The sequence below is a fragment of the Dendrobates tinctorius genome, unplaced genomic scaffold (assembly GCF_039654945.1).
Source record: "Dendrobates tinctorius isolate UK_male_01 unplaced genomic scaffold, ASM3965494v1 ptg000020l, whole genome shotgun sequence".
NCBI lineage: Eukaryota > Metazoa > Chordata > Amphibia > Anura > Dendrobatidae > Dendrobates > Dendrobates tinctorius.
The window spans coordinates 23,477,488-23,504,829 of NW_027361688.1; the positions used below are offsets into that span (position 1 = coordinate 23,477,488).

General features: G+C 47.0%; 1 protein-coding gene across 1 annotated transcript in view; it reads left to right on the forward strand.

The window, feature by feature from the left end:
• The window catches only part of FAXDC2 (fatty acid hydroxylase domain containing 2), a 40,968-nt gene that overhangs the window by 267 nt on the left and 13,359 nt on the right, over positions 1 to 27,342 (forward strand). Inside the window, exons 2-4 of the mRNA XM_073567898.1 lie at positions 21,467 to 21,511; positions 21,604 to 21,695; positions 25,205 to 25,308. Of these exons, the coding sequence (XP_073423999.1) occupies positions 21,467 to 21,511; positions 21,604 to 21,695; positions 25,205 to 25,308 (241 nt within the window). The remainder of the gene's footprint in view (positions 1 to 21,466; positions 21,512 to 21,603; positions 21,696 to 25,204; positions 25,309 to 27,342) is intronic.

Sequence of the window (27,342 nt, forward strand, 5' to 3'; positions counted from 1 at the left end):
GTTGTAGGCAGGCGATCGGCTTTGTATGGTGCTTGAAAGCAATTCATGTAGAGTCTAATATCTCTAGGGGATTGTGATAATGAAATTACGTGATGTTTTATTATATTATTTAACAGCCTTGTGACCGAGGTCTTACGTTCCCACGATGAGGGATTTTTTTTATGCTGAGTATTTTCGAAAAAAAAATGCAAGTAACCTGTTTTACGGTGCAGAACATGTGCAACCTCATCAAAATTTCTTACTTTCAAAATAATTCTAAGGGTAAGTTCACTATGAGACTCAGACTGACAAAAGTCATGGATCAAGTCTTCCTGTATCAGCCGTCAGGTTAGTTTCCCGTGTACACTGCACAAGAGCCCTGAAATGCAAATATAACTTTATCCAAATTTTCCTCTGATTCTGTATATTAATAAACTGGGTAGCTTTTAGGTGAATGATGAGATGCTTTTGTCTGTATATAGAAAATCAAATGTGTTGGGCCAACTAATGCTCATATTGGGGGGTAAGTGGCTTACCTCTGCACAGGGGCCCACCGAGGGATTCACCTGCTCCCCTGTGGGCCAGTCCGAGCCTGTATATACACTCACTGGCCACTTTATTAGGTACACCATGCTAGTAACGGGTTGGACCCCCTTTTGCCTTCAGAACTGCCTCAATTCTTCGTGGCAGAGATTCAACAAGGTGCTGGAAGCATTCCTCAGAGATTTTGGACCATATTGACATGATGGCATCACACAGTTGGCGCAGATTTGTCGGCTGCACATCCCTGATGCGAATCTCCCGTTCCACCACATCCCAAAGATGCTCTATTGGATTGAGATCTGGTGACTGAGGAGGCCATTTGAGTACAGTGAACTCATTGTCATGTTCAAGAAACCAATCTGAGATGATTCGAGCTTTATGACATGGCGCATTATCCTGCTGAAAGTAGCCATCAGATGTTGGGTACATTGTGGTCATAAAGGGATGGACATGGTCAGCAACAATACTCAGGTAGGCTGTGGCGTTGCAACGATGCTCAATTGGTACCAAGGGGCCCAAAGAGTGCCAAGAAAAAATTCCCCACACCATGACACCACCACCACCAGCCTGAACCGTTGATACAAGGCAGGATGGATCCATGCTTTCATGTTGTTTACGCCAAATTCAGACCCTACCATCCGAATGTCGCAGCAGAAATCGAGACTCATCAGACCAGGCAACGTTTTTCCAATCTTCTACTGTCCAATTTCGATGAGCTTGTGCAAATTGTAGCCTCAGTTTCCTGTTCTTAGCTGAGAGGAGTGGTACCCAGTGTGGTCTTCTGCTGCTGTAGCCCATCTGCCTCAAAGTTCGACGCACTGTGCGTTCAGAGATGCTCTTCTGCCTACCTTGGTTGTAACGGGTGGCAATTTGAGTCACTGTTGCCTTTCTATCAGCTCGAACCAGTATGCCCATTCTCCTCTGACCTCTGGCATCAACAAGGCATTTCCGGCCACAGAACTGCCGCTCACTGGATTTTTTTTCTTTTTCGGACCATTCTCTGTAAACCCTAGAGATGGTTGTGCGTGAAAATCCCAGGAGATCAGCAGTTTCTGAAATACTCAGACCAGCCCTTCTGGCACCAACAATCATGCCACGTTCAAAGGCACTCAAATCACCTTTCTTCCCCACACTGATGCTCGGTTTGAACTGCAGGAGATTGTCTTGACCATGTCTACATGCCTAAATGCACTGAGTTGCCGCCATGTGATTGGCTGATTAGAAATTAAGTCTTAACACACAGTTGGACAGGTGTACCTAATAAAGTGGCCAGTGAGTGTATATATATATATATATATATATATATATATATATGATTTTGTATTTATTTATGTTACTTATATAGGGCCAATAATTCCACAGCCCTTTAAAAACTTTGTTCCCATTGGGGCTCAAAATCTAAATTCCCTAACAGTATGTTTTCGGAATGTGGGAGAATCCAGAAGGAACCCTCCCAATCACGGGATAAGCAGAAAGTTGCCAATCGGTGGTTGAGACAGGGTTATACAGAGCTCATGAATGTAGTGGACTACATGGAAGCAGGTTTACTAGTCCTCTAGTGAAAATCTTGATTTTATCAAAACTATAGCAACTACTTTATCTAAGGATTCATGTTGCTTCGGGACAGTCTGTAGTACGCATCCTATTTGCAGACAGTAGACTGCCTCAAATTTCCGCATCCTTTGATGAATGTTCATGGAAACTGCAGAAAAGAGTTTCATATTCTCAATTCTGATTTACCATTTACTCATTAGCACTCTTTTTTTCTTGCCAGTTCGGCGTTTAGTCTTGTGTCCATGCTTCGCACGACAGAACTGATCAATGTAATCAATCTATGGCTTCTCTTTACTTCCATCTGTCTCCTGTATCTTGCAAACCAAACATATGTGCCCCCTCCACATTACACCTGCAGGAGATTCTACGACCTCCCATTCTACGTCCATAGACTTTAATATTGAGCTGGTTTCCCCTTTGCAGCTATAACATCAGCCTTTCTTGGAAGGATTTCTACAAGATTTTGTAATGTCCACGGGAATTGATGCCCTTTCTTCTAGAAGAGCATTTTTGAGGTCAGCCACTGATGTTGGGGGAGAGGAGAGGCCGGGCTCACAATCTCCTTCTAGTTCATCCTGAAGGTGTTGGATGGGGTTTAGGTCCGATCTCAGTGTGGCCGGTCATGTTCTTCCACCAAACTCCCCCCAACCAGGTCTTTATGGACCTTGTGCACTGGACACACATGAAGAACAGAAAAGGGCCTTCCTCAAATTGTTCCTATAAGGTTCCTATAATAGTGCAAAATGTCTTGTGCTGAAGCATTAAGATTTCCCTTTACTGAAACTAAGGGGCCAAGGCCGACCCCTGAAAAAAAAACTCCCATTGTATTATTCTCGTCCACCAAATTTTCAGCTAGTACAATGAAGCCAGACGGGTAATGATCTCCAGGCATTTGCCAATCCCAGACTCATCCATCACACGTAAGATAGAGAGGTGATTCGTCACTGCACAGAACACGTTTCCTCCAGAGTCCGTTGGTGGCGGCTTTGCACCACTCCAACTGCTGCTTAGCATTGTGCTTGGTAATGCAAGGCTGCATGCAGCTGCTCAGCCATGAAGCTCCTGGCGGGGGCGCAGTGTCTTTGCAGATGTTAATATGAGAGGAGGTCTGGACTCTGCAGTTATGGAGTCAGCAGAGCGTTGGTGACTTTTCTGACCTCTGCTCCTCAGTGACCCCACTCTGTCACTTTACATGGCTGAGTTGCTGCAATTTCTTCCACTTCTCAATAATATCACTCACCGGTGATGGGGGAAGATTTACAGTAAGAGGGAAGAAATGTCAAAAACAGACTTGTTACCCTGGTGGCTCCTATTACAGGAACGCGCTGATATCAGTGAGCTCTGCACTACCAACTATTCTGTCATGTCACATATTAGTAAAGGCAGACGATATGGTGAGGTGTCGGATATTATACACTGGGGTTGAGGGGTCAGATGTTATACGCAAAGAGGCGATGGGTCGGATATTATGCACCGAGGGGTGTTGAGGGGCCAGATGTTATATGCTGGGGGCGCAGGGCCGGATGTTATACACTGGGGGGTCAGGGGCCGGATGTTATACATTGGGGTGAGGGGCTAGACGTTATACACTGGGGGGTGAGGAGCTGAATGTTATACATTTCGAAAATGGGACTAAATGAAAATTTTGGAATTCAATAACGTGTGTCCCAACATTTGCTTCCATGTAGTGTATTTGCATTAGAACACCAAAATGTGCAAGACATGCAATTAAAATTAATTATTTTTGTTTCATAATTATCAAAATAACAAAACCCTATATGCATTCTGAATGGAATACATATTGTGAAAACCGTAATTGTGGATAGCAAGGAGGAGACTACCTGGGCGCAAGCAGGGAGCGAAAAGGGAAAAATACTAATGGGTCGCCCCCGCGTCCCAGGGCTGTGGGGTACTCGGTACCGGGCCGGCGTCAGGGGAATGTGTCACAGCAGCGATGACCCGGTCCGTGGCCCTGGGTGCCCAATGAATTGGCCGAAGATGTAGTTATATTACAGTTATATGAATTGTTCGTGACGCCACCTGTGGTGTTCCGCAAATATAATGCTAGGCCGACTCTGCATGCAGACCCCCTGGGACTGATGGCGTGTGCAGCACAGATGGTAAAGCTCCCCACAGGCGGAGCTGTAGTCCCAGGGCAGTGTAGAAGGAGCAATGGCGGGGAGGCGAAGATGGTGTAGGTACAGGTACTCAGATGTAGCGGTGCGGAATAACTGGAGGACACCAGGGCGTGCGGTTCCAAAGCTTTACTCACTGTTTGCAGTTCACACACATGCCGGCCTCCGCACTGTGTTCTCCAGGTCAGGGCTCCAGCCAACCTCCGGGCAAGATAGGATTCTCCTTCCCACACTCCGCCAACATGTACCTTACTGAACGACTCCTCCAATGCGCCTTTAGGTGCGAAGCACTCCAGTACTTAGTTACCCTGGAATGCCTCTCTCTAGGTGTTCCAAGTCTCTACTTGTATGACAGACAGTTGTAGCCTGCTTCGGGGTACTCTAGCTCCAGAGTCCCGGCTCACTATCCAAGTGCTGTTGTGTCCCAAGTCTATGATGGGAGCAAGGCGTTAGCGGCTCACTACTCCACCATTGTCTGTTGCTGGACATAAAGATCCGATCAACCTCGGGGACCGGGCCCTGGCCTTTGCGCTCTGGACTGGAAGGGTTATCTATCTTTCTTCAACCAGCTTCCCACCGTCCTTCTATTCTCCTTCGTTCCGATCTGTTCTATCTCTCTTATGGAAGGTCAGGTTATCAATCTTATCAGTCTCTTTCCCTGTCTTTCTCGTGCCAGCAGCCCAGATCACTGGGACATGCTGTAGCACGTCCTTCAGACATCCATCTTCCTTCCTCTCCAACTCCGTTCTTCTTTCCTCTGACCTCTAACTCTCACTCTTCCCACTCTTTTGTATCATCTTACTCCACCCGCCTCCCAGCACATCTCGTGTTACGAAGCAGGGTTCCACGAGGGGTGCTCTGCTACCCCCAGCCTGAAGCTGTTAGGTGGCCCCACTGAACTATCCTGTGTGTGGAATGCAGGTGTGGAGCGTGGTCAGGATTTCCCACCTTACCCAGATGGTGGGGCACTATACCTTAGGAGAAGGTGCAGTACCTCTGTGGCGACTGAAGCCTCAGGGGCGCCACACCAAAACTACACAAACATCAAGGCCAATAGGATATAAGCAAAGAAGGGTTAAAAATAAAATAATAAAGGACCATGTATGTAATGGCACAGAATCAGCTTAAAGGAAGATCCATTTTCACAAAGTAAAATTCTTCTTTATTAGATTCACTAATAAAGAAGAATTTTACTTTGTGAAGCTGGATCTTCCTTTACGCTACTTCTATGGTCTCCAGGCAAAGATGTCTGTCCGTGCTCCGAAACACACGGGACGCATGATGGTGAGCTGTTTTTTCACAAATTAATACTGGCAAATAATGCAATAGTAAAAAATATATTTCAGCTAACAAAATGTTAGTCAAAACAAGCCAAATAGTAATTGAACTAAAAACACCAAAAAGAGACCCAGGTAGCCGTCTGCATCTGACCTGTGTTTCGCTACGCGCTTCATCAGGGTATACACTTATTAGCAGGACATAGCGAGCGGATGGCAGGGAGTATGACTGTAGCATCAGACTAGATTTGTTTGTAGACTGTAACCATGGAGACACATTGGTCTGTGTAAGAACTGTAAACTTAAAATAGTAGATTTTTTAATCAGGTCTTTTAGCAAAATTTAGGGGGGTTGGAACAGATTAGGCTTTTATGCTAAAAATGTTAAAGATGCAAAAAAAACGGCTATTATAGCTTTGGGCATCCACGGGTGGCTACATGTTTGTAGCTTATATGCAGGACGTTTATGGGGTCTATAGAGCGAGACCTAGGGGGGACCCTATGCTATGATGTCTGTGTGCCCTAATTGGGACATCCTCTGTAGGCCCCTATACACAAAGCTTGGGGCTCTGGCTTTCTAGTAACTTAGTTTACATCCGGACACTGGTTATGCACTTTCCACTTTCGCTTTATTTACCCCTCAGGGCTTTATCACAGACATGTTCTGCTGTTCCTGCTGTGTACATTGACCCTGTTTGTATTGAGGCATATTGATAAGATGAAAAATTCTCAGTGGATGACGTGTACAGTGAAAAGATTAATTATTTATAACCTTCTGCATTAATACGTGTTAGGGTGTTAGAGTGTTAGCGACTCCTGGAGTGGAACCTCTGGGTCGCGGCACCAACCCTCCCAGGGCGAGCTAGCCTAGTGAGGACCACCCCCTATACAGGGAGTGTCAGGAGCAAGCCCCAGGGGATACGATACCACGACTGCTGGCACCAGGCGGCCGGCTCACAGGAGATACGAGACTGTGTGACTGGAGGGTGCAGGATACTAGGGAACACAGGAGAGTACACGGGAGTGCGCTGAGTACAGGGTAGTGCTAGACGGGTACACGTGGGCACATAAGGCGTGTAGCAAGTAACAGAACACAGGAATAGAGTGAAAGCCAGGAGGCACGGCGGAGCAAGAAACAAGGGACAGGATACGAGAGGATGTGCCAGGAGGCACAACTGAGCATGAAGCAACAAGGGTTCAGAGCAAGTGCTAGGAGCACCACAGAATAGCAGACAGAGCAGAGGACCTGAGAACAGCGCACAGCCAGGCTGGGACACAGCTGACCCAGCCAGGAAGCACAACAATAATCAGGCACCTCCTCTAGGGGGAGGTCGTCTGATATAGCACATGACTACTACTGGTTCCGGGTCAGGACCTAGCCAGAAAGCACATGACCACTAGTGGTTCCGGGTCAGATCCTCCAATACCATAGAGAGGACCGAGCCCTATACAGCACTGACAGGAGCGCGCAAGCGCAAACGTGGCATGGAGGAGGAGACCCGGGGAAGAGAGTTGCGCGTGCGCACCCGACGGGGACCCCTGAGGGACCGCCATACTGGAGGGAGTGACGTCGGGGCCGAAGCCCCGCCTCCTGGTGAGCGCGGCATAACAATACGTATGGGCACTTTGTAGTTTATCCCATATACTAGGCCACATGTGTGTGTGTTCACGATTGTAGCCAATCAAATTTCAGTTTTTATTTCACCAGTGTAGGTTTAAATATGTAAACTGCCATCTGATTGGTTTCTACTGACAACCTCTCCTGTGTCATGTGACACGTTGGTTGCTTCTATGCTGGTGATATGTGTGAATATACTGTAGACATGAGCGCTGTACTTTCTTCAAAAGGCCCAACTTTGAAAGATAGAAAATGAAGGAAACATACTAAGTAATTTTTGTGTCACTTTCACTAGCCCAGACCACACCTAAATATGTCTGTTGTTCCGAGACCTAGTACAGCCCAATAGTGTTGCTATATATTATGGAACCCCCATCATGCCTCCTACACACAAGGTCAAAATTGTTGGTACCCCTCATTTAATGACAGAAAAACCCACAATGGTGACAGAAATAACTTGAATCTGACAAAAGTAATAATAAATCAAAAATCTATGAAAGTGAAAAAATGAAAGTCAGACATTGCTTTTCAACCATGATTCCAGAGAATTTAAAAAAAAAATAAAACTCATTAAATAGGCCTGGACAGAAATGATGGTACCCCTGAAAATAATATGACAAAAGGGACATGATAAATCGCGGTGTGTCCACTAATTAGCATCATAGGTGTCTACAATCTTGGAATCAGTGAGCGGGCCTGTATAGAGGGCTACAGATACTCACTGTGCTGTTTGGTGACATGGTGTGTATCACACTCAACATGGACCAGAGGAAGAGAAGGAAAGAGTTGTCTCAGGAGATTAAAAGGAAAATTATAGACAGACATGTTAAAGGTAAAAGTTATAAGACCATCTCCAAGCAGCTTGATGTTCCTGTGACTACAGTTGCACATATTATTCAGAAATTTAAGCTCCATGGGACTGTAGCCGACCTCCCTGGATGTGACCGCAGGAAGAAAATGTATGACAAATCAAAGAGACGGATAATATGAATGGTAACAAAAGAGCCCAGAAAAACTAAACAGACTAAAGGTGAACTTCAAGCTCAAGGAACATCAGTGTCAGATCGCACCATCTGTCGTTGTATGAGCCAAAGTAGACTTCATGGTTGACGACCAAGGAGGACACCATTGTTGAAAACAAATCATAAAAAAGCCAGACTGGAATTTGCCAAACTACATGTTGAGAAGCCACAAAGCTTCTGGGAAAATGTCCTATGGACAGATGAGACAAAAATGGAACTTTTTTTGCAAGGCACGTCAGCTCTATGTTCACAGATGGAAAAATGAAACATATCAAGAAAAGAACTCTGGCCCTACTGTGAAACATGGAGGAGGCTGTGTTATGTTCTGGGGCTGCTTTACTGCATCTGGCTCAGGGAGTCTAGAATCTGTGCAGGGTACAATGAAATCTCAAGACTATCAAGGGATTCTAGAGAGAAATGTGCTGCCCAGTGTCAGACAGCTTGGTCTCAGTCGCAGGTCATGGGTCTTGCAACAGGATAATGACCCAAAACACCCAGCTAAAAACACCCAAGAATGGCTAAGAGGAAAACATTTGACTATTCTGAAGTGGCCTTCTATGAGTCCTGATCTAAATCCTATTGAGCATCTTTGGAAAGAGCTGAGACATGCCATCTGAAAAAGACAACCTTCAAACACAAGACAACTGGAGCAGTTTTCTCTTGAGGAGTGGGCCAAAATACCTGTCGAGAGGCGCAGAAGTCTCATTGATAGTTTCAGGAATCATTTGATTGCAGTGATTGCCTCAAAACGTTGTGCAACAAAATATTAAATTAAGGGTACCATCATTTCTGTCCAGGCCTATTTCATGAGTATTATTTTTTAAAACATTCTGTGGAAGCATGGATGAAAAGCAATGTCTGACTTTCATTTGTTCATTTTCATAGATTTTTTATTTATTATAACTTTTGTCAGATTCAAGTTATTTCTGTCACCATTGTAGGTTTTTCTGTCATTAAACAAAGGGTACCAACAATTTTGACCACGTATGTATATAGTGTGATGCCCCCTGAAACACAGTATAATGCCCCCACTTTGCCCACATACTGTACGATGGCCCAAAGTACATTACCCCACAGCATAATGCCCTCACAGCCCATCCCAAAATGTATGATGCCTCCACAGCCCACCACACATTGTAAGATAACCCAACAGCCCAACTCAAACTACATGATTCCTCTACACCTACAGCCTTCTGAACGGCAGTATGAAGCCCCAAAGCTACCTACACACAGTATGATGCCCTCCCACCATCTCCCACAATGTATAATTCCACTACACCTCTCCACACACAATATGGTGCCTCCACACACAGTATGATTCCACTACAACCCCCTCCGCCATCACCCACAGTGTAGAATACCACTCCACCTCTCCACACACAATACAGTGCCTCTACAGCTATCCCCACACAGTATCATGCTCCACACACCCCCCACACACAAAATGATGCCCCCACTGCCTCCCACATAGAGTAGGCCTACCACAGCCATCTACACACAGTATGATGTCCCAACAGCCACTCACATAGTGTGATGCCCTTTACAGTACATTGCACCATAACAGACACCAACACACAGTATGATGGCCCCACACACAGTATAATAACCCCACACACAGTATGACTTTTTCTGATATAGACCTTGGAAAACTTAAATGGATTATATTAAGACAATCATTTTCTGTATGCCCTACAATGACATAAGGACATCATTGAAGACCCCCTTTATGAGCCAAAATGAAGAGCCGTTTTGTACAACCGGCTTCTATTTTGGCGTATTTGAGCAACCCATGTGTTAAATGGAAGCCCACTGATGTGAATGACTACCTTGTAAGCGGCAGCTACAGTGGAAATGCTTTTCTGGCCCAGACAGCTGTTTGCTGAAATTGCGGGGAACAAAATCAGGAGAAATCAGCTGATCTCAACAGATGCATTTTAAATAGAGTTGTCTTCTTTTTACAGCCTCTCTTTGTTAGAAGGTCCTCTGACAATAAGATGACCCCCAAGTTGTAGGGACCCCCATAAAATAGGTGTAATCACCAGAAGAACCCATAGCAGCATGTATTGAATTGATATGTGGGAAACTAAAATATATATATATCACCAAATTTCACAATAAAAAATTACATACACTAGTGACTACATCTACTAGACCTGATGAAACTGGTGTACTTAGTTTGAAAACACCTGTGAGAATTGTCACACAATCCTGATAGTAGGAAGAGCTGGATTCATAAAATTCTCATTTCAAAATCAGACTTGAGAACGTTCAAAAAATAGTATACTGCCATTCTGACATGGATTTTCAAAGTAAACCAACCAGCCTCATCTGAGATCTATTTAATAATGTATGCAGTTTGTATTGTGAAATCTGGTGAGATCCGTTTTATCAATACATTAGTTCCGCTGTCTATGTAATTCATGGACTTTCTGGGTCTTCTGCTATTTTAAAAACACTTATAGAAGTGAATGGAGCTGTGCATGCGTTGCCACTTCTGTTCACAGGAGATCGAGTCAGCGGACCCGTGTCTATCAGACATTAGTAGTGTATCCTGAAGCTATGCCATTAATGTCTCAAATGTATCTCACCACTGATTTCAATCTTTAAACTTTAAGAGGGTGAAATGTTGGACGCACGATCATTTGGCAGACATGACGTTGGTATTGTTAAGTATTTACCTCGTACGGGGATATCAAGTATCTTGATTTTCCCCCAAAACCCCACCGTGACCATAAATGACCACCCCCACCTCGGCGCCAACTAATACACGGACACCGATATTTCTTTTTGGAATTTTATGGCCACAGCAGCCTTTTATTATAACAATACACAACAATAAACATTGTATCATAACCAACATGAGTACAATAAAATTAACCCCTGGAAGGAGAAGTCCTTGAAGCCACAAGATCGTGGTGAAATAACCAGATATCGTGGACAACCCCCGACCATTTGCTCCCAGCCATTACCCCACAGGCTCGGGAGCACCAGCACACCAGTAGATGTTGTCCACAAACTCCTTGGGGATCCGCCCTCTTCCGACGGAAAACTCCCCATCCACCTTTCACCAGATCACGACCAGCATACCTTTAAATGAAGGAGACCCTACCCAGAGAGTCTCCCTAACCAATTTCCACCGACTTCAAGGACTCCCCCTCCCCCAAAATCTGCCACAACGAGGGGCCTTTGAACACCTCAATGACCCGAGACCCCCCCAACCCGCCAAGCGACAGCCTTCTCAATACCCTCCTGAAGGGCCAGGGCCCAAATATTGGAACCCACTGCATTCAAGTGAACACCATCCGCTAACCAGTAATCGCCCTCACCCTTCTCCAAATCAAAATGTCGCACGGCAACTCCCCCGTTTTTAACTATAAAAGCGGACACCGCTCTATTAACCTTGATCCTGGCCCGTTTGACCTTCTCCAACGATCTCATGGACCGCCAACGCCTGCGTGGCACGATCTCAGACCACACAATCGTGACTTCCGGATAAGTCACCCACAACCGCAAGCAATCTTGCTTAATGTCCTTGATCAATTCCCGGAAGGGACGGACAGCCAGATCATTACCCCCAGCATGGATAACAAGAACATCCGGTGCCCGGTCCAAATGAACACACTCTTGAATTTCCGGCAACACCCGACGCCACACCAGGCCCCGAAACCCGATCCACCGCACCACCGCCACCGATCTGGAAATTCCCAGCTGTCTGCCGTCAGTCCTGACATCGGCTCTCACCGCTCCCCAGTAAACAAAGGAGTGACCAAATATCCAGACCAGCAGAGGACCCAAACCTGAAACACAAAACGACACTTACAGAACATATCGCAAAGAAAACGCTCCAACACTACCCCATGGACCACACCAACCGGACGCGCCTTCTGCACGCCCTAAGGCCGAACATAACTGCGATAACGATTGGACCTCCAACCTCCGATACACTGAATGAAAGAGGGACCCAAACCACGCCCAGCTGCCTCAGTCACCGCACCAATCCGAAAAGAATGCGAAGCAAACCTAGAATCATCCAATCCCAAACGCCGAATCGACTTCTTAAACACCGCACCAAACTGATACCGAGACAGACTCCCACCGTCCGCGTGACACAACAAAGATCCACCCAGACTAGGACGAAGGTCCCAAAATCCACGTAAACACTGAACCGGGCACATACTGGAACCAGAGACAACCCCCAACACAACTCGACGGCCATTCCCAGACTGGTCCGTTTTTGACCTACGCAGCCAAAATTCGACGCCCTGAGCGGTCAAAATCACATCCCTGGCTAACAACCCGCCCACCGACTCTATTGTGAGACACGAGTTCCCCAATCCGCAGCGCCCCAAAAAATGCAAAGGAAAAAGCCAGACGAAACAACGCAACCTCATAACCATCCGCGCATACCGATTCCAAAACCAGACCCAATTGCTCAAGCATATTAAACGACACGGGCCGCCTTAAATCACCCCCCCCCCGAAAGCGGTGAAAACCTTTCACCGCCTGTCTTACCAAAAACGTTTTCGTCAAATCCCTGCATCCGCGCAATCGAAAACCGAAAGAAAATCCGGCCAACAAACGTGTCACCTTTGCCCGAGACCAACCTTCATTTGCGCCCTGCCCCAACCATGACAGCAACAAACCCTCCTGCTCAAGCCTGCCCCCACCGGTGGAGTCAGCCGTAATGACCTCTTCCCACGCACACCACACATTCCGGTAGGCCTCCCAGGTTTTTGGTGCCAAAGACGATACGATCAGTGACTCTGCGGCTCGAAAGCCACCCTCCACAATTCCTCCAGACAAATCAGACCCTCGAACTCTGCCTCCGGGGCCAAGGAACGAAAACGATCCCACTGTAAGCGAGAGAGAGAGTCAGCTATCTCGTTTTTCACCCCGGGCACATGTGTCGCCGTCATATGCGCATTCAAAGATAAACATACTAGCACCAACTTCTGCAAAACTCTGACCACTGGAGGGGACGATGCTGTAAGACCATTAATCGCGCTCACAACCCCCATGTTGTCGCAATTGAAACGAACACGCCGATTCCGAAACTCCTGACCCCACAAATGAACAGCCACTAGAATCGGAAAAATCTCCAACAACGCGATGTTACGCACCAACCGCGCCGAAACCCAAGCAGCAGGCCACTGACCGGCGCACCATTGCCCGCCAAAATAGGCACCAAAACCGAATCCGCCTGCCGCATCCGTAAACAAATCCAGAGCATCGTTGCAGACCACATCAGCCATTACCAATGAACGACAGTTGTACTTCTCCAAAAAGGACTCCCAAACCACCAAATCGGCCCTGAGCTCGGCCGACAATCTCACAAAATGATGAGGAGCCCGAACCCCCGAAGTAGCGCTAGCCAGCCTACGTGAAAAAACTCGACCCATCGGCATCACCCGACAAGCGAAGTTAAGCTTTCCCAACAGCGACTGAAGGTCCCGCAACGATATTTTCCGCAACCGACGTGCACGAACCACCTCAGACCTCAAATCATCAAGCTTGTCCTCCGGCAACCGAAATTCCCATTCAACAGTATCGATGACAATCCCGAGAAAACGCAAACACGTACTGGGGCCCTCAGTTTTCCCGGGCGCCAGCGGAACCCCGAACCGATTCGCCACCCACTCAATCGCTTTCAAAATCCTAGAACAACGTGAAGAGTCCGCTGTGCCAATGCACAAAAAATCGTCCAAATAATGAACTATTGAGTCGCAACCAGAAACGTCGCGCACGACCCACTCAAGAAAAGAACTAAAAGCCTCAAAATACGCACAGGACAAAGAACAACCCATAGGTAGACACCTATCTACAAAAAACCTGTCTTCCCAGAAACAGCCCAACAACCGCACGCTGTCTGGATGAACCGGAAGCAAACGAAAAGCGGATTCAACATCCGTCTTAGCCATCAGTGCCCCGCGTCCACATTTCCGAACCCAACTTGCCGCTTCATCAAATGAAGAGTATACCACCGAACAAATCTCTGGATCAATACCGTCGTTAACCGACCTACCCCGTGGGTAAGACAAATGCTGAATGAGCCGAAACTTATTGGGCTCCTTCTTCGGAACAACCCCCAACGGGGAAACGACCAAATTCTGAAAAGGAGGAGACACGAAAGGGCCCGCCATGCGCCCCAATGAAACATCTTTTTGGATCTTCTCCGAAACAACTGACGGATGTTCCAAAGCAGAGCGCAAATTTTTCAAAACAAACGGGATTTCAAACGGAGGATCCGGAATCCGAAAACCCTCCTGAAAACCGGAATACAACAACCCCGCACCTACCCTATCAGGGTATCTACTTAGATAAGGGACCATCCTTTCCAGATTCACTGGAGTCTCCCCCTTGCGAATTACCCCCGCCGGATTTTGACTTCCCTTTTTTAAAACACTTTGATGCCCCATGTGAAGTACCGTTGCAGTTGGAGCAGAGGTGTTTAAATTTACAGTTGGCCCCAAACTTACACTGGCTGTCATTGAACTGCCAGCAAACCCCCGCTTTGTGCGTTCCCGACTGCCCTTGACCCCCACCCCCCGTAGAGCCGGCAGTGCCGCTATTCTGGCTGGTGCTTCCAGCCCCCCCAAGAAAGGAACTCCCAGTCTTGTTTTGCGCTATCACACGCATCCACAAGCCAATGTCTTTTTGGTCCCAGCGGATAGCCGGACGCACAGCTTTCCTCTGACGAAACTGCTCGTCGTACCGCAGCCACGCCTGACCGCCGTAAACTCTATAAGCCTCCCCGATAGCATCCAAATAGCAAAACAACGCAGAGCAATTATCAGGGGCCTGTTCCCCAATAACACTCGCCAAAATAGCGAATGCCTGCTGCCAATTTACAAATGTCTGAGGAATCAAGCGCCACCTCCGCTTTTCTTCCTCTTCCTTTTTGCTATCCTCTTTCTTGCTTTTGTCCAAATTAAACTTCCCAAGAGGCAATAGCGAAAATATTTCCACATATTCATCCTTCCAAATCCGCTCTTTCACCTCCTTCTTCAAATGAGCTCCCAACGAACCCTCAAAACACACATACACCTCGCCATGCGCCCGATCATCCAGATGCACGCGACACTCCTTTTCCTTCTCGGTTTGCACCGACACTGACACCGGCGTACTGACACAAGGGCCCGACGCAGCCGCGCCCTGACCCGTCAACCCGCCACCCTGTGGCCCAACCCACGCTGCTACTGGTGACGACCCCACCAAACCCTGCTCCAAACGAAAAAGCAATCCACGCACATCCGCCAACATATCACATACTCCCCCGGGTGACCCTGAACTGCTAAAACCAACCTCCACCCCACCGCCCCCGGACTCTGCTAAGGGGCCCCCTACCACCGCAGATGAAGACAACAACGGGTGACAAACAGGGAACATAGACGCATACTCACCGGGCTGCGAGGGGGCTGTGTACCCTCCAGCCGGAAATCCTGGATCCCCAGACGTCGACGCCACGTGGACCTCGCGCCTCCCGGCGGCGAAGTCACCGCCACTTTGTTGCGGCCCGGACACCGCTGCAGACTGAGCCGGAGTGGGAGGCCTAAACCCTCCGACTGAACTGGACCGCGACACCCCCACAAAGGAAGGCTCCTGCCTCCCCCCGCCGAGAGTCGAGTCGGCCGCGCCATCGCGAGGCACCTGGCAGCCCCGGGCCCCCCACGGCAACTGGGAGCCCGACAGTGTCCTCCGCTCCAGTCTTCTGGCAGCCGGCACCGCCTCCGCCGGGCTGCCCTCCGGTCCTGCTGCAGCCATATAGCCATGGCTCCTTCTCGGTGGATCAGGGGCAAGCGCCACTGCAGGGGAACCGCAGCAGCGCCCCCCCGTTACATGAAGTTCCCCTCCACCGCCGGGGGACGCAACCCGGCTCGGCCCTGCCGCCTGGCAGGCCGTCACTCTGTCCGCGGCTGGAGCGCCCGCCGAGGCAGGCCGCGCGGCTTGTAAATCACCGACGCGGCCCCCCGCAGGCCCTGGTGCCACCGGACGTCGGGCGCGTGCCGGCCCCGCCCCCTTCCTGCCCCGGGGGGAGGGGCCAGACGCCGCCGCAGGGCCTCGCCGCCCGACTGGATTCCTCCCAGGCCGCGCACCCCCGGACGGGGAAGGCTGCGTCGCGCGGCCTGGAGGGTCCCGGGAGGGGCTCCGGCGGCGACGCGAGGCCCTGGGAGCGCTGTCGGGGGACAGCCGCTCTGGAGGCCGCGCCCGCAGGGGCCTCCGCTCTCTCACCTCGGCCTGCCCCGGCGCACGACGAAGCAGGCCGGACACCTGCGCCTCCAGCCAGCCAGGAGGCTGCCCCGCTGCTGCCGCCCGCAGCCTATCCAGGGCCTGGTCCACCGACATCCCGGTAAGCTGGGGGATTGCTGACTGCTCAGGAGCTGGGTAACAGGAACAGAGGGCGGGCTACCCCCAGACCCTGCCTTAAATACCCCCTAGCTCCCCCTCCCCTTTAACCCTTCCCCTTCCCTCACTAACTTCCAACCCCCCATCATGTTGGCCTCCGCCCACGCCTCCTCCAGGGGGGGTTGGGAGGCTCACTCCAGCCATTTCTTAAATGTTCTACTCGGCACAGAGTTTCCTAGAGTCGGTAGGCCCTTATACACATTAGATGGTCCGCCAATCCCACCAAAACTGGCATGTCCGAGGTAGGTACAGAGCCTTGAAAATGTATTCATGCCCATCACCTTTTCCACTTTTTTAAGTTACACCCACAAACTTAAATGTATTTTATTGGGATTTTATGTGATATACCAACACAAAGTAGCAAGTATTTGTGTAGTGTAAAGGAAATTATACATAGTTTTCTGATTATTTTAATACTGTATATCTGAAAATTGTGATGTGTATTTGTATTTAGCCCCTTGTAGTCTGATGCTCGTAAGTAAACTCTAAAATCCTGAGTGACCAATTACCTCCAGAAGTCTTTTAATTAAAAAATTGAGTCCACCTGTGTGTAATGTATTCTCAGTATAACTACAGCTGTTCTGTGAAGGCCTCAGAGGTTTGTAAGAGAATATTAGGGGAAACAAACAGCATAATGAAAATCAAGGAACACACCAGACAGGTCAGAGATAAAGTTGTGGAGAAGAGTAAAACAGGGTTAGGTTATAAAAAATAGCCCAAGCTCTGAACATTTCACAGAGCAATCCATCATGCAAAAATGGAAGGAGGATGGCACAACTGCATACCTACTAAGACATGTCCCTCCACCTAAACTGACATCACAAGCAAGGAGAGCACTAATTAGAGAAGCAGCGAAGAGGCCCATGGTCACTCTGGAGGAGATGCAGAGATCCACAGCTCAGGTAGGAGAACTATTAGTTGTAAACTCTACAAATCTGGCCTTTATGGAAGAATACATTTTTGAAAGCAATCTATAAGAAACTCTGACTGCAGTTTTCAAAAGGCTATGTAGTGGACCCAGCTAGCATGTGGAAGAAGGTGCCTGAGTCAGATGAGACCAAAGTTGAACTTTTTGGGCTAAATGCAAAATGCTATGTGTGGAGGAAAATGAACACTGTGCATCATTCTGAACACACCATCCCCACAGTTACACATGGTGGTGGCAGCATCATGCTTTGCGGATGCTCTTCTTCAGCAGAGACAGGGAAGTTGGTCAGAGTTGATGGCAAAATGGATGACGCTAAATACAGGGCAATCCTTGAGGAAAACCTATTAGAGGCTGCAAAAGTCATGAGACCAGGGCGTAGGTTCACCTTCCAGCAGAACATTGACCCGAAACATACTTGCAAACTTACAATAAAATTGTTTAGCTCTAGGCATATACATGTGTGTGAATGGCCCTGTCACAGTCCAGACCTAAATCCCATGAAGAACCTGTGATAAGGCTTGGAAATCGCTGATCACAGGCGCCTCCATCTAGTCTCACTGAGCTAGAGCAAGTGTTCAAAGAAGAAGGGACAACAATGTCACCTCTAGATGTGGAGAAAGAAGCCAAAAGACTTGCAGAAGTAGTTGTAGCGAAAGGGGGTCATGCAAAGTATTGACTTAGGGGGGCTGAATACAAATGCACTTCACAATTTTCAGATTTATATTTTACTAGCTGAGGAGCCCGGCGCTGCCCGGGCATAGTAACTAACTACGGTTAGTTATAACAAATTATAATGATTATATCTATATATATATAAAGCTGAATGTATAGCCCCGCCCACTCCGCATAGCCACATTCACTATAATATCCCACATCATCCCGTCAGCCAGAGCCACCGGACTACTACCACTAATATCCCACATCATCCCGTCAGCCTGAGCTACCGGACTACTAATATCCCACATCTTCCCATCAGCCAGAGCCACTGGACAACTACCACTAATATCCCACACCATCCCGTCAGCCTGGAGTCAGAACCAGAGCGCTGAGTGGAAGGGTCCTAACTTCCATACTGGGGATCCCTTTAAGAGAGGCCTGGCGTCAGAACCAGAGCACTGAATGGATTTGCTCTGACTTCTATACCAATGATCCCTTTAATAGAAGCCTGGGGTGTGAATCAGAGCGCTGAGGGATTTACCCTAACTTCCATACCGGAGATCCCTTTAAGAGAGGCCTGGGGTCTGTACCAAAGTGTAGAGTGGATTTTCCCTCACTTCCGTACCAATCATCCCTTTAAGAGGTGACTTGGGTCGGAACCAGAGCGCTGAGTGGATTTGCCCTGACTTGCATACCAATGATCCCTTTAATAGAACCCTGGGGTCAGAATCAGAGCACCGAGGGATTTGCCCTAACTTCCATACAAGCAATCCCTTTAAGAGAGCCTGGGATCAGTACCAGAGCATTTGAAGGCAATTGCCCTGACTTCCATACCGGGGATCCCTTTAAGAGAGACCTGGGGTCAGAATTAAAGAGCTGGATGAATTTTCCCCTGACTTCCATACCGGAGATCCCTTTAAGAAGGGCCTGGGGTCAGTATCAAAGCGCAGAGGGGATTTGCCCTAAATTCCATACCAATGATCCCTTTAAGAGACCCTGGGGTCAGAACCACAGTGCTGAGTGGAACTGTCCTAACTTCCATACCGGGGATCCCTTTAAGAGAGGCCTAGGGTAAAAAAAAAAGCGCTGAATGGATTTGCTCTGACTTCCATACCAATGATCCCTTTAAGAGGGAAGATGTGCCTAATGGATGGAGGATGTGTGATGTGTATATAGGCACGGGAAGGGGGATTAATTTCTGTCATGTGCTCTCTGCTTCTTTCAGGGGGGCAGACAATGGCTGGGAGCTTATGTTCCCAGGGGTGCTAGATTTCTCCCACCATGTCAGTGTCTGCTGAGGTGTTGTCAAGTGGGAAAACTGTTGGTCATAGCAACCAATCACAGCTCAGCTTCTTTTAACCAGCTCTGGTGAAATGAGAGATGCTTAGTGATTGTTTGCAAGGAAAACTGTTGCTCATAGCAACCAATCACAGCTCAGCTTCTTTTGAACAGCTCTGGTGAAATGAAAGATGCTTCGTGGTGGTTGGTGATACACACACACACATTCATTTTTATATAGAGAGATAAATATTTAGAATTACTGGTACAATTTCATTATACTGCACAAATACTGAAAATAATAGCATTCCAATAGAATCCATTTAAGTTTGTCCATGTAATGAGGAAAATTATAGAAAAAGTCAAGGGGTATGAATACTTTCTCAAGGCACTGTATGCTATAACAGTCTAGATTAGTGATAAATGTTGTTCATGGGACTACCCTTTAAAGCGATGACATGCGCAGTCACTTCTTTGCTGGGAGCAGAGACTGGCACCTCCATTGTCTGGATTGATGAGGAGCACGTGGTTGCTTGCCGACATTCATGGTATAGTCGTTGTCTATATATGTCTATGATAGTAAAGATGTTGTAATTCATTTAGATGTAGATGTTTGGTGTAATTATCGTTATTAGTTTCACTGGGTTAGAAAAGTGTAAATTATACACTTTCATCTCAAGGTCATATGACACTATTATTATCACATGATAAGAAATGTACTGACGCCCTATCTGTCCTTGTTTATTGGTGTATTTTTCTCTACAATTAGATAAGTAGCTTAGATGAAAGTGTGATAAACTAGGATTATTCCAGGATATGGCCATGTTCATTCTGGGGTTGGGCACGTACCATTTTTTTTTTTTGCCTACATAGGTATATTTAAAGCTTAGCTGGGTCAATTTTGTGAATTTTCAGCTTTAGATGGGTCAATTTTGTCTCGTTAATGAGAGGTAGTCAACTTATACGAGATGACCGGCTCTTGTTCACACATGCTAAAAAAAAAAACGTAAGGGGAAAAACGATCATTAACCCTTTTACACACTATGGTATGAATTAATGTCCTGGAAAGAGGTCCATATTTGTGGATAGGGCTTCAGAGCTGAGCTACCACCACAAGTGACTGAGGATGGACAGCATCTATCTCTCAACAGCCGCAGCTGCAGATGAGCTACAATAGCTGCTGTTAACCATTTAGATGCTGCTGTTAACCATTTTATTGGACCGCCTTGGCCTTGGTGCTCTTGTGCATCGGCTCTCATCGGCCCTCCACAATCATGGCCGACCAATAGGTTACAATAGAAGCTGTGAGCCTGATGAAGATCCGCTTAACTGCCATCTTGGCATTCCTATTAAGTTCTCAGCCACAGGCTGGACTCCACAGGAAACTACGATTTCCACTACATGCTGCAATACTGTGGTTTTACACTATATAGTTTAAGCAATAAAATGATTGCAGGTTCAAGTCCCTTAAGGGGACTAAGAAATTAGAATAAAAATAAAAAAGTTTATCAATTTATCCAATCTATCACTCAGTTCCATCAATAGAAAAGCAAAAAATATTGTAGGTAGTGGTCAACCCCTATATCATGGCCAGCCTGTTCAAATACAGAATCTTCTTGTCGGCAGCACAACCCAGGTTTGCACAAGGTGATGTGCTGCCTACAACAATTATTTTTATGCCAGCATTATTCAGTCAATCGTCACCTGAGCTTTTGGCTAGTTTATCTGATGATCGGCAGCATGTTTGAACATCACTGATTATTGACTTTTCTAAATGGGGTTTTAGTCCAGGTAATCCAGACTTTAGGACAGATGCCTTAAACTGCATGGTGCTGTATAGAAGACACAACCTAGGGGGTGCAGAAGTGTTAAAGAGTGGACTAAGAGGAAGAAGGCGGTGTAGAGGAAGTAGCTGTACCTGGAACATGGTGGACGAGGAGACACCGGTATCATAAATGGAATTTGGTTGATGGAGGACGTGTTATGGATCCTACATTGGCCAAGGAGTCTTCAAGTTGAATGATCAGTTAAACACAATTCTGCACTTTTAATTTTGTGGGTTTTTCTTTACAGATGGGCAAAAAAGAAACTTCTGCCCTCCCAGAACGTAGGGCCCAGGTAAGATGTATACTACACTATAATATTGATAAAATGGTGCACATATAGTGTCCAATTACCCACTAATGAATATCCTCTGTCTTGCTCCATAGGATGGTCAGGTCTGGGACTCAGTGAAGAAAACAGCCTTTGTTTTGGGTACTGGGCTTCTTACCTTTGCTGCTTTCAGGAACACAGTCACATGGTGAGGAGCAAAGCTATATTCCTTATATATAGTGGTTAGCACTGCAGCCTCGCAACGTTGGAGCCCTGGGTGCAAATCCCACCTAGGACAACATCTTCAAAGAGTTTGTATGTTCTCACCGTATTTCCGTGGGTTTCCTCCAGGTTCTCCGGTTTCCGTCTGCACTCCAATGACATACCGATAGGGAATTTAGATTGTGAGCCCCAATGGGGACAGTGCCGATAATGTATCTGATGCTGATCTCCTCCTCCTCCAGACTAGGAGCCAAGAAACTTCCTCTCCCGACTTGTAGAATTATTGAAAGTGTTTGGCGGCAGCCCCATGTCATAACTCATTATATGAGGATGACAAGCTGGCAGACACCAAAGAGAAAAAATTTATTATTGTATACGACCATATCCTTCGATAAAACATCAGGTTGTACTGTTCATTATGAGTCAATGGCGAGCTATGACAACCATGACGGAAGTCTAGTGACCCAATCATAGGACGCTACTGCAGTTCTTCAGCAACCATAGAATAATAAATTTTATTTCTATAGCGCCAACATATTCCGCAGCGCTTTACATTTCAGAGGGGACTTGTGCAGACGATAGACATTACAGCATAACAATAATCACATAGATCATAACAGATACCAAAAGGAATGAGGGCCCTGCTCGCAAGCTTACAGTCTATGAGGAAAAAGGGGAGACACGAAAGGTGGGAGGTAACAATTGCCCTGATTGTATGGACCAGCCATAATGTTAAGTGTGTAACAGTACAGACACAGAGGGCTAATGGATGCATAAAGCATGTGGGAACATGATGCGGGGAACCTGGTTATGGTAAAACTTTTGGCTGTACCACACAGGGATAGATTAGGTTAATGTGTTGAGGCGATAGGCCAGTCTGAATGAGGCTGAGTTCACACGTGGCGTTTTTTTTCGCGTTTCCGAGGCGGTTTTAACCGCGCGATTTTGCCGCGAAAAATAAGCATCCCATGCATTCCTATGGGATTCCGCAATGCTGTGCTAATGCTGCGTTTTTTTCCGCGGCGGAATCGCTTCGCAGTAAAAACCGCAGCATGCTCATTAATTTGCGGAATCGCGGCGATCCCGCACCCATAGGAATGCATTGTTCCGCTTACTTCCCGCATGTGGCTGTGCACACCATGCGAAAAGTAAGCAGAACAATTGCGGATGGTACCCACGGTCCGGAGGAGAGGAGACTGTCCTCCGGGCTTTGGGTACCATATCCCTGTAAAAAATAGAATTTAAAAATAAAAAATATTGTTATTCTCACCCTCCGGCGTCCCGCGCAGCCTTCCCGCTTCTCTTCACGCTCTCGTTCCCAGTAATCCTTTGCGAAAATGCCCGCGATGGCGTCCGTTCTCGCGGGATCGCGAAGTCTCACGGTCATTCGTGCGACGTCATCGCGAATTACCGCGAGACATCGCATTTTCGCAAAGGATTACTGGGAACGGCTGCGCGGGACGTCGGAAGGTAAGAATAACACCATTTTTTATTTTTTTTTACATTCTATCTTTTACTACTGATGCTGCATAGGCGGCCTCAGTAGTAAAAAGTTGGTCACACTTGTCAAACACTGTGTTTGACGAGTGTGACCAACCTGTCAATCAGTTCTCCAAGCGATGCTCCAGATCGCTTGGAATACGCTAGCATTTTGCAAGCTAATTACGCTTGCAAAATGCTAGTTTTTCCGCGGGAAAATCGCGGGAATTTAAAATGCGATTTTCCCGCGGAATGGAATTCCAGAATTCTCGCGGTAATTTCCGCGAGAGTTCCGGTACGTGTGCACTTAGCCTAAATGCGTTTTCAGGGCATGCTTAAAATTGTAGGGATTGGGGACTACTCATACTAACCTGGGAAGTGCATTCCAAAGAATTGGCGCAGCACGTGTATAGTCTTGGAGACGGGAGTGGGAGGTTCTGATTATTGAGGATGCTAACATCAGGTCATCAGCAGAACGGAGGGCGCGGGTAGGGTGGTATACTGAAAAGAGGGAGGAGATGTAGGGTGGTGCTGAGTCATGGAGTGCTTTGTGGGTGAGGGTAATAAGTTTATACTGAATTCTGGAGTGGATGGGTAGCCAATGTAATGACTGGCACAAGGTAGAGGCAGCGGTGTAACGATTGGCGAGGAATATGATCCTGGCTGCAGCGTTCAGGACGGATTGGAGAGGGGAGAGTTTGGTAAAAGGGAGACCGATTAGAAGAGAGTTACAATAGTCCAGACGAGAATGAATAAGAGAAACAGTAAGAGTTTTTGCGGAGTCAAAGGTAAGAAAAGGTCGAATTGTAGAAAATTTTTTGAGATGCAGATAACTAGAGGGAGTCAGTGATCAGATGTGGGGGGCAAAGGAAAGCTCGGAGTCAAGTATGACCACAAGACAGTGGGCATGTTGCTGGGGAGTAATAGTGGAACCACACACGGAAATGATGACCGAACAGCCGTAAAAAAAAAACATAAACAGGAATTGAAAGAGTTATAAAATATCATAATATAAGGATTTTTTAATATCTAGCATTAGTATTTTGGTTTTATACTCTTTTACCTACTTGATTAAGTTTAGGACTTTCCTTTATCACCCATAAACAGGATAGTTGATAACTTGTTGATGCTCTTAGTCCGACCTCTGCGACTTGCACCGATCTGCAGATTGGAGAACGTGTATCCCCATTAGAATGGTGCGTCAGTGCACACGCTCGACCTCCGCTCCATTCATCCCCTCTGGGGCTGCTGACCATAGCTCTTAGCTTTTTCCAGAAGCCAAGTAGGGAAGTGCGTCCAACCTGCCATTCCATTTTGTAACTAGGATAAAAATCCCTCAATTTGCCGATCAGTTCAGGTCGCAGCAGTCAGCCCCACACTGATCAGCAAGTTATCACCGATCCTGCGGGTGGATAATAACTTATTTTAACTGGACAACCCCTTTAAGTGTTTCAAGCACAGAACATATTAGATAAATTCTGTCTTATTGTGTCTGTAGCTCCATGTTTCCTCATGGTTGGTAGTTATGGCCGGGAGTAATCACACAATTTCAGACGTCTTGCTATTCTCTTGCATTTTTCCCCCCAATAAGGAGGGTTTTTATCACACCCATAAAGTTCCTTTTGAGTCCAAGCCTTCACGGGTTAAATGGAGTCTATCAACACAAAATGACTGCTCAAACCAAGCACAGGTAGGACTCAGTGCACCCTTGGTGTCATCAGGTTCAGTTACCACCCACATGTTCTCCATATTTCTCCATCGTCTTCTTTCTTGATCAACAGCTGTAGCTTTACAAGAGCAGAGATAAATGGAAAACAAGTATTTGGGAAGGTGAACTGAACTGTTTGATGATACCAAGGTTGCACCAAGCATTTGTGCTCAGTTTGGACAGTCATTTTATTCCGATAGACTCACGTGGTTGGACATATTCTAGATTCCTACGTATATATATTTAATAAATGATTTTTTTTTAATTAACTCATTAAGTATCCTATCTTTTCTGTGTTACCCTCCTAGGCACCTACAACGTTTTTGGGGTGCGTCTGGTGATTTCTGGCAATCCCTGTGGGGCAGACTGCATGACTACTATGGGGGCAATGAACTGACCTTATTCTGTTTGGGTGAGTGTGAGTCAATATCTGTCTTCTATGTAATATTGTCTCTAATGTAATTAATTGGTTTTCTACATTCTAATTAGTTTTATAAATCTAAGAAACATCTATTTATTCCATTTTATTGAAGTAATGCAATTACCAGGGCGGCGCCAATGTCCTCATAACAGTACGGCGCTGTGTTCCAAAACGTGTGCTGATGAAGGCGCATGTGACCAGACTCTATCCATTAGCGGCCTCCTTAGAACAGCATTGCGCAGCTCTGCGCATGCGCTAGTTCCTGTACTGTTGTCTATATGGCTGAGATTTTCTATGAATATATAATAAATGTTATATAATCAATAGAGATGCATATATAATTACTTCAGAAGTGGAAAATCTCATTCTCCCATGTGACTTCCTCTAATAGCCCTCTGACGTTTGCTAGCATACATTCCAGGCATAGTTAGGCAGGGCTGGTTTTTAATCCAGATTATCAGTGTTTTCCTGGAAGCAGCTATTTAGTACTCTTAATAGAAATGAATAACTGATCATTGGGAAGTCTTAGCCTTGCTAAAGGCATCATGTCCTCTACATGGTGCACAGGCCCTAATGAGATCACGACACTACCCACTAGGCCAAAAGTCCCATTCAGGGGCGTTTTCTCTCACTCAACTGGCTGGCCGACTTCGCTACTTGAAGCGCGATCCAAGTCCACCCCCAGTACCGTACGTTTGAGCAGTAAAGCAACAGAAACGGTCCTCCTCTACAACCAGATTGTTTCTCAGGCCTGCTTTGGACCTGGGCACTATCTACTACTGGTGCGGGACTGGTGCGGGGCATGGTCTTCTACTGGCGTGGCTGCTGGTCTTCCTTTCGGCTCAGCTCACCGATCTTCCTCTCAGCTCAGGTCATGGATCTACCTTTTAGCTCAGGCCTTCTCTTAGATCTGACCACTCTTGAACCCTTCAGTGGTGATGGTGGCTATATACCCACTTCGCAGCCACAAGACCTGCCTGGTACAGACTCTGGTGCCAGACTGCTCATTCTCGGCCTGACCAGGCCTTTTAATATTTAGTAACTGCGACACAACTGTCATGTGACCCGGTGTCCCCTTTCAAATCTTTCCTCCAGGAACATGCTTTCCGTCTTTCAGTTCCTGCTTGTTCAGTCCAACCAGCAAATGGAGGCAATTACTTGCAAGTGCTGTGGGACGTCGGCTGGATGCTTCTTCTCTTCACCACCCCCTTAAAGTGACAACAATTATTTCGACAGGGATGTCAAACTCAAATACACAGAGGGACAAAATTAAAAACTTGGATTAAGTCGTGGGCCAACCTTAATATTTATTAAAAAAATGTCTACAGTTCCGGGAGTTTTTCCTTTATCATCAAATATCATCAAATATAATGATGAACCTTTTCATATGGACCCTTGTCTGATCAGTTGCCTTGTTTTCAGAGGCTGTTGATCACAATGGCCAGTGTTGTGGTGGCAGCCATGTAATATGTGTTAGGAACGGCGGAACGCACTAAATAAAAATAATTTTAAAGTGCGTTCGCCGCTCGGGGTCCACCGTGCAGTAGGTGATATAACCGCTGCTAAGTGGTGGCAGGAGCAATATGGCGGAAATGCGCACAGGGTTAAACTTCACCCAGGTGCACAGAGCAATCTCAGTTAACTAACAGAGATGCCAAAAAGTACTAACACAAATGACTGAGCCTGTTGTAGTCACAGTACTCAGTAAAAAACGCACACACAGTATAAGGTCACAGGAGTAGCCCTAGACGGCGGCACTACGTCTGTCTAGACCTACCGTGTGCGCGGCGTTGCAGCTGCGATCGCAAAGGAGGCTGCTACTCCAGCGCGTCGTGGACACTGCCGCTAAACGACAAAGGCAAGGCGCAAGCGCAATGTCGGACGCTAGCAGCTGTGGATGTTGCAGCAGAGGAGCGATGGCACTGATTCTAACTCAGTCCCTATCCACATGCGTATTACCAGAGGGAAGGGGTTTCAAATGAGTCAGTCACCAGAATCATGCATCCGTCCTCATACACACAGCAG